This window comes from Mercenaria mercenaria, chromosome 1 (assembly GCF_021730395.1).
Source record: "Mercenaria mercenaria strain notata chromosome 1, MADL_Memer_1, whole genome shotgun sequence".
NCBI classification, from domain to species: domain Eukaryota; kingdom Metazoa; phylum Mollusca; class Bivalvia; order Venerida; family Veneridae; genus Mercenaria; species Mercenaria mercenaria.
This window is the reverse complement of record NC_069361.1, coordinates 40,932,430-40,947,042: the sequence shown is the minus strand read 5'-3', so window position 1 is coordinate 40,947,042 and position 14,613 is coordinate 40,932,430. Positions and strand designations below refer to the sequence as shown.

The window sequence follows — 14,613 nt, the reverse complement described above, 5'->3', positions numbered from 1 at the left end:
GTTTTGGAATTTGAAGAATTTGTCGCTTATTTGACGTTGCGTTCGTGTTTTGTTACATCTGTTTTTAACTTTGTGCTTTATTCAGGCTTGTATATTATGTCACAAAATACCTATATAAATATCTTTTATATTTCATTAAGTGATTTATGCCAATAGAATATATGAATGTACTATTTTATGACAATCTGGCGGTAACAAAAAAGTCTTTAAAATGCAATTGTGCGCCAATTCCGATCAAACAAGAGCATGGCAATGTGTCTGACATATCTTAATTAGATTATGTAGTTTATTTCTAGTTATATGACATTCAAACGTCAATGATGGTACAGTTTAACGTTACATTAAAATTGTACCAAGTGATATATCAAATATCATCAAGAAACAACTATTAATATATAGTTTATTATATATATCTTCGCTCGAAAGAGAAATACCTAGCATACTTCATTATTAATTTATTTATTTGTCATGATGTAGTAAACCATGTAATAACTGCAATTTTACTGAAATCCAGCACTGAGTGAAACGGCAATACTGCAAAATACTTCATACAAAATGTGTCAAAATTTATCCGGACCCAAATTCGCGAGTCAAATATGTATACCTGAATATAATACTGTTTAGTACCAAGTGATATCACCTTGAAGAGAAATATATTTTACAAAATATTATTGCAGAGTTTCTTTATAACCGATATTTCACAAGCTTTAAACAAATATACCGAAAATGAATTAGCAAAAGCAAGATTGGGGAATTGGACAGAAGGTTAATACATGTTGAACACGTTTTGGACCTGTATCAAAAATGCTGAATATATCAAACTTTTCTGGTCCTTTGTGATCATAGAGAAAATTAGAATTAAATCCTCACCTTTTTTTAGGTTACTGACCGTTTCAAGGCGGTGCCCCTATTTTCAACTGGTTTTCTGTCTGTCTTTTAGTTTCTGTTGCGTATATTGTCTTGTTTGTTGTAAGCGTTATTTTCCTCCTTCTCATCACTCCCCCTATCGCCCCTATCCTTTCCCCTTGCTTTTGCACTCCCCCGTTTTTCTTTGGCATCCCCTTCCCCTTTACTATGACTTTGTTTTCGTGCCCCATTTATTTTGGCTGCCGGAGTCCTGGGGCGGTACACGATTGTTTTTTTTATCATCCTTATAGGTGAGCGTTTGTGTGCTTGTGTGTCTAAAGCGGTGCCCTGCAGTGTTGTTGTATCTTGCTTGTCTGGTTGTCTGTGTTAGTTAGTTGGGTGTGGTTGTGTTTATCCTTGGTACATGAATGTCTGCGCTATTGTGGTTTACGTTGTAGTGAAACTGATTACGGAACGTAGCATTCCCTTTGTATATTCATCCTTGTTCTACTTTCCACTTCAACCTCCTCCCCCACCCCCTTTCTACCACTTACCACTTCCTCCCCATCTATCTATATTTTGCATAAATTTATATGTACTTTTTAGATTTTTGAAGCAACCCGTCTTTTATATTTTTCCGTTACCGCTTCTTTTTGTTGTGGGCCTACTTTGCAAATGCGTGGGTTTAAGGCTGTGTTTTTAGTGCCTTGTGCTTTTGTGAAATCTACCCTTGCCTATTATCTATGAAAGATTCCGCTTAAGCCTGTGCTAGGGGAATGACTGGTGCTTCATTTGTCCATACCTCCCGTGGACAGTATCTCATTAAATCTGAGTGTGCTCTAATGTTGCTTGGTTTCGTTTTTTGTATTTCGTTTCATGTAAGCATAAAGGTGAAGAATGATTAAATTTCAACTAGTGTGCACCACAATATAATTATTATATTGTTTTGTTTTTTTTAATATTACAGGTGAACCAAAGAGATTGAATTTTGGTGGCATTGTTCGCTTAGAGTGAGTGTTTTGATTTATATTTAATGTTTTCAGAATAATAAGCAGAATATATCATTTCCATGTAAATGGATTTTAAATGTTATACATAATGTACATGTACGTGGTAAAATCGTTTTCACCAGTATATGTCATACTATAGTCTGTCTAATCGTTTTCTGTATAGTGTTTCAGAAAACGAAAAAAGTTACTCTCCTGTTACATATGATTTTAACAAATAATGTTATACCTTTCAGTTTTGCCTTTTCTGATCTACCAAATGAAAAGAAGATAATGTCGAGTGCGTCAATCAGTGTTTGTTTTGAGTCGTCCTCACCTTGTATATTACAGACAAATATACTTGATAAAGTGATTTTTCCTAAGGAATCATGCAAATGGAAAAGAGGTTTCATCATAGACGGTAATTAACACTATTTTCATTTTACCACCGTTATTTTATACCCCGTAAACAAAGTTTAGGAGGGGATGTACTGGGGTCGTCTTGCCGTAAGTCCATCTCTGTGATAACTCTTGTAAATATGATAAGTTGAGATGGGGTGAGTTCAAGTTTGATATACAGGTATATATTTTTATACGACACCGATCGAGAATATTTTTTTTAATAATTTGTCTTCAATTTCTGGTTGAGTTATGGCCCCCTTATGCATTCAAATTTTGTTGTCCATTCAATCTTTCTTTCACAGATAAATTGCTTGTGTACATTTCAAGTATACATGTATATCACCATAAAATAAGGTCAAGTTCAGTGTTACAATCCACAATTTCTGATAGTATGGTCCTTTTCTGACCTTAAATTTTGCAAAACCTTGATGTCCGTTCCGTTTAAAATGATGAATTTAGTTCTGGTACATACGTATACGATGATAAAATATAGGTTAAGTTCGATTTCGATTTCAGTTTCAATTCATCAGTTTGGTAGACTTTTCGATTTAAATGTTGTAAAACAGATATACAGTTAAATTACGTGCTGTCGTATGTGAATGTACATATGTGGGTATTATTAATTCTACCGTGATGTCCTGTTACAGTTGTTTTTAGTGGACATACACGAAACATTTCTGAATGAAATCTTTATGGGCTATTTTTAAAAAATACCTTTACAACAGTTTTAAATACTGATTTAACGTTGGTATCACTTACAGATTTCTCTCTGCAACAATGGATATCGCAGGAAGGTCTCACACAAGGCATTCCATTAGATGAATACTACACTGCAAAATTGTTAGAAACACTAAACGTTTCTCCGTTCTTAATGAAAGATTCCTGCATCGTTAATATATCAAGTAATACGTCGTGGACCTCTGGTAATTACTGATAATATCAATGCATTTCGCTTGCAAACCTAAAAGTATTCGGCCAAACTAGCTATTTTCAAGATTATGAACAATGCTTTCAAATAATAATTTAAAATATCTTACTTGTTCATTTCGATTTTTTCTCGGATGTGAGGTGATGCAACTGCAAATTCAACGTAATGTAGTCTCCGACGACTGATAACAGTTTCAGAATCAATTTCTTTATCAATAGCGAATATTGATTTGTAAGATACATTACTATATTATAGGGAACAAGTATTGTTTAAACAAAATTGTAAATGACTGATAATTTCAGTCGAGAGTATGTATAAACACTATGCGAGTTAAAGTATGACTTAACGTTAGGTAAATTTTTATCTCATTCCCGTTTCATGTGCATAAGTGTTCAGCTCCTTTTGGAACTGATGAGTTCGCAACACGTTTAATTTATATGAAGCTAAAATAAATATCTTTGAAAAGTGCTGCGTCATTAATATCAGGTACATGACCGGATAGATAAGCACAGATTAATAAAATCATGAAATGTTTATAGGTAAAGAATATGATCTTGATTCTTTCAGAGTGTCCTAGAAGTCTCACTAGCGGGATGCTTACTTTGCCAAACACGGTGCATTGTGTCATTGGTCAGAGTTGTACTGAAGTTGAATGTTGTATTGGACTAGAAATATTGAACAGAACATTCAAAACTCAAGTAGCCATTGACTCATGTGCACATCAGATGACATTTGCTGTTGAAAATTATAAACATAGTAAACAATTGTTCAATTATACGTGGGGAAAAACAGAACAGATTTGGCTGTATGGTGTTGTTCGAATAAGGTATATATTTAAGACAAATCACAACTCATTGCAGTATTAAAGACACTAAATCCATGTGGTAATGGCTTATTTTGAAGAAACAGTTCTGAGAATTATCAAACATCTAAATGTTAACCGTAACATTGATTTAGATGTTTTCTCTGTCTGTTACTTTATGAAGTTTCCGGCTATTTCAGAAGTTCAAACTTTGTGCTGATGTACTTTTTTGCTCGTGATTATCCCTTTGTAGTTAAACTAAGATATAGTTTAATCAGATTTGAAAAAAAATGAATTTCAACTGAAAGCAGTAATTTTGATGTATGCAGTTTAGGAACATACGCCAATTCTCGAGCTTTTTTACAAATTATTAGGTAAGATATTATCTACAATTTATATGCACGTTTCATATGCTATATAGTTATGTTTTATATTGAAGCGTATCCGTTTATGACCTTGGTGGGGAAGGCAAATATATTGTCAACATGAATATTAGTGTTTGTCTAGAGGCAAATGCAGCTTGTCAAGTCAATGTGCAAGTTCTGGATAACGCAATTCTTCCAAAGCTCGACTGTGATTGGAATGCTAATTTTGCTGATGCAGGTAAGATTTCTTGATCTGTTGAATCCTTTATTGAAAGTAACCTTTCGTGATAACTATATATATACGATATTCGCTTTAGTTGTTTCTTGTTTCAGCTCGTTCTTTTCTGTAAATGGTTGATTCAATGTATTTTACAGACTTTGATTTGGATGCATGGTTTCTACGACATGGTCTATCCTCAGAAGAGGATTTGACACAAGAATATACCCTGATACTCTACAACGACCTCAATTTATCTCCCTTTATTGGAGAAGAAGAATGTTTGAGTGGCAGCAACAGCACATTAAACGATTCGGCATTAGGCTGGACTAAAGGTACGTTTTGAAGAGACATTTTTAATAGTGGTTAGTGTTTAGTCGATTGACAAATATTTATCCCGCTACCTTTTGCGCTAACCATTTTATCTAACAGTTTTCCAGTATGTTTTAAGATTAATATGACTATTCTAAGTGTGATGATTGTTGTAAATCTTTATGCACTATTACTGAATAAAACACGGTTTAGATTTTAGAATTCCTTATTCTTAAAGAAAGAAATTGCTTTTATCGGAATGACTTAAAGTGGTCCACGTTTTCAATTTCCTTTCAATTACAGAAACAAAACATAGCTGTTACATTACAATGTTTCCAAACAAAAAATATAACGCAATGATTCAAATGTTGTTATTTTACCCATCAAAAACCCATTCTAATGCCTTCATGTCGAGTTTTGGAATCCAACAATGAACCAAATCAACAGCAATTCTTACATGACTTCAATGAGGTAAACTAAACAATTTCTAGCACAACTTGTGCGATAGCAATTATTTTTATGTTATACATAACAATGTCCACAGATACTTACTAAAACTGTGCAAATGAAGAATGGAGAGATAAAAGTAAGTGTTACAGATCATGAAAAGCAATTACAAAATTTGACAGATGGAATATAACTGATGTCCTAATAAAACGTTGCTTATATGTCTACCTTCCATTTCGATTTTCTTAAAACGACTTTTCTATATTGTAGTTTACAACAATAAAGTGGGTCTCCATGGCAGAGTATTTAAGGTCACTTCCTTCGAATCACTGATCCTTACAGGTGTGGGTTCCAGCCCTACTCGGGACGCTGTATTCTTCCCTTGAGGAAGCCATCCAGCTGGCTTATGGAAGGTTCTACCAAGGTGTCCTTTGTTAAAGAAATTATGCACGGATGGGCAACCATCAAACCTGGAACGTCGCCATATGACTTATAATTGTGTCAGCTCGACATTAAACCCAACTAAAACAATATTATTATAATGACAATAAGAGAAATGATTGACTAGACTTTGTGTCGTCTCCTCTATCCAAGCCGCGTAAATGTTTTAACTGTTTCACTAAACAGGACCATTCACAACGTTTGGATTATACCAAAAGAGTTCCGTTCTTTTCAAATATATATATTGAGGATTCCGTAATGAATACATATATTGGTAAAAAGAATTAATACCTATTGTGCATTACCGTGTTGCTAAAATATCTCAACCGTGACGTATCCTTGATATATTTTTTTGAAATGATTGGAATCCAAAAATAAAATACTCTATTTCAGCAGCCGTATGTGTGTGGAAGTATTATATATCATTCACGTTTCAGAATGCCCATATGATATTGATTTACCTCAACTGCCTGAGTCTACAGTGTGTCGAGTGCCAAGGTTTTGTACAGGCATTGAATGTTGCTCAGAAATAAAACTTCTTAGAAGAAATATCAACACATACATCTTTGTACACTCGTGTTTAAATCGTCTTGAAATTGGTATAGAACGGATGAAATACACAGTTGATCTGACTGGCTTCGAATTTGGAACGGAGAAAGTTGTCAGCTTACAAGGGGTTTTCAAACTTAGGTATACATACGTGCACTTTTTTATATAGATTCCGCACTACGGCAAGGTATACAATTTTTGTAGAATAAAGTTTGTTTGATATCTTATGATTCGTTTTTGGTATATCGGTTGTAGACACATATCGAAATAATCTTCCAAATTAAGTACTTACCCAGAAACTATAAGTAAGTTCATTGTATGTTTGCAACTTCAGATTCATGATTGAAGACTTGAAAAATGAGGATGTTCTGCTTATGACCTTGGATATCAATATTTGTTTCTCTACTAAGGAACCATGTACTGAAAGTATATCAATATTTGAAAATACGAAACTTCAGAAACCTGTCTGCGATTTAAACACTGGATACAAAATTAAAGGTAAATGCTGTTTGCAGGTAAGACATTTTGCTTATCAGGTCAAATAAATTCTGCGAAAGTAATCGATATTTCTTAATTACCTGTACATATTTTGTTAAAATATGGCTTGAAGTTAACGAATAGATACGAATCCAAAGTATATATTGCACTAGAAGGAAACTCTGTTCAGTCTTTTTCGCATGTGTACCGGGATTGCTTTTAGAAATATTCATAACCAAGTGGATAAATGGTTTCTTGTTTCAGAGGCGTTTATAATTCATTAGTTTTTATTATAATACAATTATTTGGCTTAAATTAATATAAAAAGAAGGTTAAGTTATATATTAATTAAAGGATTATTATAAAAGAAACTTGGCCAGGAATATGTATATGTTCCTGTCTCATCGACTTTACTTAGTTGAATAATACTTTATACAGGCCATGCAAAGTCCGCTCGAACCTAACAGAATATTACTGTTACAGCTCCTATTATGATAATCCTACTTTATATATTCACTAAATAAATTGAATCTGCTTAATGATAGTTTTATTGTAATTCAAAACAAATACATCACCTTATTGTGACACGTTCTTTCTTGTAGATTTCTCAATGAAAGAATGGCTAATTAACAATGGACTTGAAGCCGGAAATATTGAGACTTTACCACTTTCAATGTTATATGAGGAGCTTGGAATATCAACTTACCTTTCTGAAGATGTTTGTAATATACCAGAACACGTACAAAACTGGGAAAAAGGTTTTACATTTCAAATGTCTCATTATCAAATTTGCAATATATATTTGCTAGCAAAATACTCGAAAATGCAAATGGTTTACATACAGTCAACTTCGTATTGGAAGATGGTATGTTTTACGTGTACAAAATTTGACAACAATCCAGATACTTTCGATCATGACTTGAGTCATTCACTGTTCAGCTGACACCCAAAAGTTGTTAATATTATCCTGATGGCCACTCATGACTGGAATAATACTTGAAGAGGCTCGTCCACATTTAAAAGCTGACAAAATCGCCATATGACCAATAATTGTGTCAGTGTTACGTTAAACCCAATGAAAACAAAAATGATTTTCGTTGGTGCCTACTTTTCATATGTATTCGTTTATTCTGCTTTTGTAAATGCTCATTACATGTAGTACAAAATCAGAATTTCTTCTTCATATTTTACTCTGCTTTCATAAATGCTCATTACATGTAGTAAAAAATCTTAATTTCTTCCTGTTAGAATGTCCACTAGATGTTGATGTACCAGTACTGCCGGAAAACGTTTACTGCAGGCTCGAAACGTCTTGCAACGCCGTTGACTGTTGTATAAATTCTGAACTGCTTCAGCGTACTTTTGCTTTAACTCTAAAAGTGGATCCATGTGATATGATACTTACAATCGCTATAGAAAAACTGCAGTTCGAAATATCACTGTTTGAGTACTCTTGGGGTAAGTATGAGTTTTGACACTAATGCCTTTTAAATAAAGTATGAACTGTTGTTTAGGCAAAATTACGATTCCTATGGTTCATAAAATGTGCAAGGTAGAACGATAACTTTTTCCTCATGATTTTATTTATAACGAAGAAATTGTTATTAGCATTTATTTTTATCTTCATTAGCACGTATGTATGAATTCAACAAATACATATACTTTATAGTGTTGTTATCAGTATCTTGCAACGTAAATAATGGTTTATCTATTACGGTTTCAGGTTTGGAAAATATGTTTGACTTGTTCGGTGTAATACGAATGAGGTAATTTCGTTTTACAATGAACTTTTGAAAAGTATGTATATTCGTTATTAAAATATATTTGTTAGTGCCATTTGCAGTTTTTCTTACTTTTTTCTTCATGTGCAACTATTTACCTAACGTTTTCATTTAAAAGAAGATGTACATGGATGTCTTCTAAATCGTTGTAAATTGGTATTATGATATTGTTTGATGTACACAGCGAGTAAGTGAAAGGTAATTTTAGATATTTCATTTCTTTTCTTGTAGATATTCTGTTGATGATCTGCACATTGCTAGAATGTACCTCATGAATGTAGAAATTGCTGTTTGCCTTGAATCCAACGACCAGTGCGAAACTGTTGTTTCTGTTTTTAACAATACTCTACTTAACAAACGTCTATGCAATCTGGATCCAGGTTTTGCAATTCAAAGTAAGTTCTAATATATCATTGAATTGACGAAGCGATTAAGCCTATAGAACAAAGCCTTGATGAAAAGATTTAAGGACTTATCAAGCAGAAAATGAATAACGAAGGCATTGTGTTTGTACACAAAGGCCCAATGGTACCAAGGGTGTCTATTGTAATACATGGTTGCTACATGTGGTAAGATGCCATGACTGACAATGTAGCAATATAATGTTTAGGATAGCTTAGATAGCGTACAAAGGTACTACGAGAAGTGTTCAAAAATAACGTAGACTTCTGCTATCAAAATCCAAATATTGTTTAAAGTTCAATGTGAAATATAGTCAAACATAACCAGTAATATCGTCATCTATTCGCATAGACAGTTGTTAAGTTATGAAGAGATATTGGCAAACACTGAAATTTTAAAAACTAAAAGAGAAGACACTACAGCAATGCTCCGTGGTCTTTGACTTGTTATTCAAGTGATTCTAACGGTTCACAAATGGCCAAAAGTTGCTAGAAGACAGCGAAAGTCAACGGAGAAAACAAAACATTCGTGTTTCAACTATAATGCCTTCACGCCTTGGATAAAAACGATCTACACACGATGTGCACTCTGTCTGATATATTTGGCATAAGAGTTCATACCATTTTCAGTTTTCTAAATAAGCAACTTATAATAATATGATTTAGGTATTATAAAAGAAAATTACAAATATAAATTAATGCAATTTTATACGATGAAGTCACGACGTCGCTAACTGTGTCGCAAAATGTGATCACCGTGCGCCGGATTCATGTAAGTGACTGTTTTCGAGGAGACTTAACTTCTGGCTATATGATCATAATCATGGCAATCTTGCAGCGAGGAACGTAGAAAACTGTTCAAATCAAGATGGTGTATTTTATGCGTTGCTTCATTAAAGTATATAAAAGCTAGAGACAAATTCTACGTTATTTTTATTTTCGAACAGCCCTCGTATGGTACACCCATTAGCTATACATTCGAATACCTTCCTGCAGTGTCATATTTTTAAGTATGCGATATTGTGCAATGATATGTATATGTAGTGTCTCTGTCTTTAAGAGACTTGATTTGTACAGCAATCGTTGTTTTACCACAGATTTTTCACTTACTGACTGGCTTACTGCTAAGGGCTATCCGTTCAATAGTTACCTTGGTGATGACGTCACAACAGAGCTTCTCGAAGGTTTAGGTATCATCGGATATTTAAATGAAATACAATGTGATAGGAAATCTCAGACCTATTCTCCGTCTGCAAATGGATGGAGAAAAAGTACGTAATTACTATACATAATATTGTCTCTGTGTTCTCTACCTTTGTATGTTACCTTGCAAATTAACTAAATAGCGTATAGCATTTATATACAAGTACGTTATGATATATTTAAGACTTTTGTACTTGCAAAAGTTATACAATATAGAACAAATCAATAATAGATATAATCTTGCAATATTCGACATTTCATGTTGTTTTCTTTTGTCACGTTATTTGGTTCTTATCTAGGTTGTTCGCTAGGTGTACACGTTAACCCTCTGCAAAATATACTAACTTGTGATCTGGAAGAATCGTGCACATCTGTGGACTGCTGTGTAGATGTGTATTTACTGGAAAAATCATTCAACATCAGATTTAATCTTGACCCATGTTCAAATATGCTAGAAATTAGCATTGAAAAACTGGTATTTGATATACCATTAAACGACTACATATATGGTACGCTATTTCATACATGTTCGTTGATCTTTTTAACTGTATTGCAAACATGTAATAAAATATTATACATACTGGTGCATCATAACAACGTAAGAAAAAAATACGATTAACTAGTAGTTCAGAGATATTGTTCGATTTTAAATACAAACAGACTTCGAAATCGTGTATTATAATAACATATCTTACATATAAGAAGCTTCTGGTTTACTGCAGAACTAACACGTCTTCATCTTCATTTGTATCAAGATAAATAAAAAATTTATTTCAGGATCGCAGTCAAGGTTCTGTTTATATGGAATGGTCTGCTTAGAGTAAGTTACAAATGTCTTTTTTTCTTCTGAAATATTGATTCAGACTTTCGTAGTTCAACAGAACAAAACGTGCTCAAGATGAGCTATAGTATTACTATCCGTCCGAAGTATATCGTCCTGCGTCCATCTATCTTTTTTTTCAAACGGCAACTCCTCTTCAACCACGGTTTCACTTGGTTGGACATAGGGACCAGAGCAAAATATTCATAACGACAGCTCAGCGTGATTCACCTGCCCGATTTTGAAATAAGTCCATAGCTTGAGTACTCTTTGCCAAAATTGTTCCAATTATTCCGATTTCTTTAAAACATGTAGCGCTTAAGGGGTATCATCATATTTCTCTTTATGTAAATAGTGGATTTTTTAAAAATCTTGACTAAAACTGCTAGACGGATTTAATAACCCTTTAAAAAGCGGGTTTTCAATTGATTAGATTTTGTCCTACAATATTACCGTCAGAGGGCTTTATCACATGTCCTTGTAAGTCAACAGTGGAAAACTTAAGAACCTTCTTGTCAGTAACTGTCGCCCAATCACATAATTTATTTTGGTTAATCTTTGGTAATAAGTTCATTACAATTATATTTTATTTCGCCACTTTTCGTTTTCCTCCTTTCTACATGTACACATGTCATAAAATCTGTTCTCAGATGTATTATGAAACACATTGTGTACTTGTTGAAAAGAACCAATGAACGAAATTGATTGAAATGGCCGCCAAAATGAAACGAAAATAAATCATGACTAACAGAGCTAAATATAAAACAAATTCTAAACATCTCCTTTTAAACCTCCCTTTATCTGCTGGCCAGTTTTCAAAGTTCGTCTCACAATATTTCTTGCTGTAGCCGTTTGAGCTGTGAAACACTGGTAAGTGATAAAATGCCATCATGCCCCTATTGTTTTACATAGGGTCTGGTATGGACATGTCAGATCTATATAGTATATTCCAATAAAGAAATTGTTTCAAGTTCATTACCTTTATGAATTTAATGAATACATTCTTATTCATATGCAGTAATTTAGAAGAAAACCTAACATATATAAATACATACATACATGCATACACATATTTTTCAGTTTTTCTATAAAGGATTTGTTTCGGTCAAGAATGTATATCGTCGATCTGGAACTCAGCATTTGTTTCGATTCATCAACACCCTGTCGTATAGAAAGTCAAATTTTCAAGTCAACTGCTTTGCCAAAAACAATTTGCAGCTGGGAAGATGCAAATATAGTACAAAGTAAATAACACTTACATTTTATACATATCTTTAAAGTAAACAGAATGACGTCACAAACTTCAAATTTATGAAGCAGCATAGATCTCTGGTCTAAATTATCTTGTAATGTAAGGTGTAATCAGTAAATAATTCTGCCTTGTTTTTTTAGTATTAAGAAATAAAGCATAGATATGTTACTGTACGTATACTTTCATTCAGTAGTGATATGCTTTATTAAACTTTTTCATATTATCAGTACAAATTTATGCAGTAATAATAAACTTTTATTTGCGACTGTATTGTAATGATTTTGTGTGTCAACGTATTCAGCTTGTAAATTATACTTTATATTATATGTTGCTTTCTGGAAAACTGTAGAAATAATCATTTTATGAAACTGTTTCAGATTTCACATTAAGTAACTGGTTCTTTGAGAGAGGAATGCCAGAAATGACCAAGTTGCCTTCATATATAGCTAGCGTTCTTGAAAACGATATTGGCCTCTCCATGTATCTTAATGGAGAAGAATGTAGACGAAACGTGTCCCCTTACATATCAAATTCTTCCAGTTGTTCTTCAGGTAATATACCGTTGATGTGCATGCACATAAAGCATAATGCCAAATATATGAGTTATAATATAATAGTTAGGTTATTTGAAATTATGAAGTACTGTACGATGGGTTTGCACCATTGACGTACTTTAATACGAGTGTTAAACTGTTGGCAGCATATTACAATTTGCTTACTGTTTAGAAAGCCAGTATCTTAATTTATATAAATAAAAGATACGAAATATAAATAGTTAGACAATTGTAGAAAATATGTTACAGATGCAACTTTTATAATTTTGATTAAGTATGTATTAGCCTAGATTTAATTCAAACTTTTATCGTGTTTCAGATTGTCCTTTTAAAATACACACGTTAGTTGATGATGCTGATATTATGTGTTATATTCCGAATTATTGTACAGCTGTTGATATTTGCACACATGTTCCTCTAATCAACCGAAATGTTTACGCCTTTCTGCGGATTCACGCCTGCAATTCGGTTTTGGATGTTGGCATTGAACAGTTCCAATTTTCAGTCGGACTATTTGACTTTGAATTTGGTATTATCATTATTCATTACTTTTACCGGTTTTACAAGTAAGAAAATTAAAGTTCCCTTTTTAGACAGTGTACTTAAATTGCTTTTCAAAGTATTCTTTTATCAAAATGAACTTAAAATGAAACGCTAAAGATGTATTAGACCCAAACCAATATCTGAAAATATAAACAATTACGCCGAATATAGTTCTCACGTTAAACATAAAATTAGTATGTTTGTGTGTATAACCGGCACTGCGGGTTAGGTCTAGAAGTATTATACATAAATATGGGTGCTGCTATTAAAATTTAGTTGCGAAACATCTCGTAATAGAAGTCAGTCTAGTTAAAATTTGAAGAGTATCTTGTATATCTAAAGTTAGTATCTAACTATAAACTATTTTAAAGAAAGATGTGGACTAGGATCTTTGAATAATCTGAAATAGCTTTAACTCGTTCGTTCAACCGTTTATTCAGTTAATATGTAACGGCAGTCACTTTTTCAGTTTTACTAGCCAGTGTTCATGTAACCACCGCCCGATTTTCTGCAAGTTTTAGAAAAGTTATTCGTATATTCACATGATTCAGAGTCGGAGAATGATTATTATTGTCCTTAAATCGACATGGAGATCATTCTGCCTTTTTCTTGTGTGAGGACACAATATCACGACTTTTCTATTCAAAGTCTCTACTGACTCAATCTGACTAAAGTACTTGATCTTCTAAACGAAGATCTGAAAACGACCCATTCAAATTCGTCTTCTGTATATTTTGGATTTCCAAGATTGCTATTTTTATTTTCGCAAATCTATTTTTGTTTGAACCAATCAGACAATTTGTTCGAATGTCAGAGAGTAAGAAAAATTTGCAGTTAATCCAGGGCTCGAACCCGGGACCTCTCGTTTACAGAGAAAGTGCGCTACCGACTGAGCTAACCGGCTATCTGACATATTTCGACATAAAATTGTTGATATCAAATACCAAGGCTTTTTAAAGCTTGCAGAATGTTGTAAGTTAACTTTTGACTGGCTAGCGGAAGGGTTGTCAGAACGAGGCCATCAATAGCTCGTTGTCAGATCCTATGCGTAGCGTAACAGGAGCTATACTTTAGTCAGGCTGCTACTGACTGACCTTACCGAGCGTCTTACATACATATTTTGTCATATATTTATGCAATGTAATTAATATCTCATTACCCTTATATGTAACTTGTTTTTTCATCTTTGTTTATATTGAAGGCAAAGACGTTGCGATAAACCTGAAGGATGTATTCAAAATGAAGTAAGTTATGTTCGAAGTGCAAAACTAACGCAAAACACAAAGC

General features: G+C 33.2%; 1 protein-coding gene across 1 annotated transcript in view; it reads left to right on the top strand.

Moving 5' to 3' along the window:
* LOC123523235 (uncharacterized) overlaps positions 1–14,613 on the top strand; it is a 183,594-nt gene that overhangs the window by 124,726 nt on the left and 44,255 nt on the right. Inside the window, exons 102-120 of the mRNA XM_053542021.1 lie at positions 1,814–1,856; positions 2,090–2,253; positions 2,996–3,157; positions 3,730–3,988; positions 4,404–4,567; positions 4,705–4,881; positions 6,184–6,436; positions 6,630–6,793; positions 7,375–7,530; positions 8,021–8,230; positions 8,496–8,538; positions 8,785–8,948; positions 10,052–10,225; positions 10,457–10,666; positions 10,935–10,977; positions 12,058–12,221; positions 12,607–12,780; positions 13,103–13,312; positions 14,528–14,570. Of these exons, the coding sequence (XP_053397996.1) occupies positions 1,814–1,856; positions 2,090–2,253; positions 2,996–3,157; positions 3,730–3,988; positions 4,404–4,567; positions 4,705–4,881; positions 6,184–6,436; positions 6,630–6,793; positions 7,375–7,530; positions 8,021–8,230; positions 8,496–8,538; positions 8,785–8,948; positions 10,052–10,225; positions 10,457–10,666; positions 10,935–10,977; positions 12,058–12,221; positions 12,607–12,780; positions 13,103–13,312; positions 14,528–14,570 (2,977 nt within the window). The remainder of the gene's footprint in view (positions 1–1,813; positions 1,857–2,089; positions 2,254–2,995; positions 3,158–3,729; positions 3,989–4,403; positions 4,568–4,704; positions 4,882–6,183; positions 6,437–6,629; positions 6,794–7,374; positions 7,531–8,020; positions 8,231–8,495; positions 8,539–8,784; positions 8,949–10,051; positions 10,226–10,456; positions 10,667–10,934; positions 10,978–12,057; positions 12,222–12,606; positions 12,781–13,102; positions 13,313–14,527; positions 14,571–14,613) is intronic.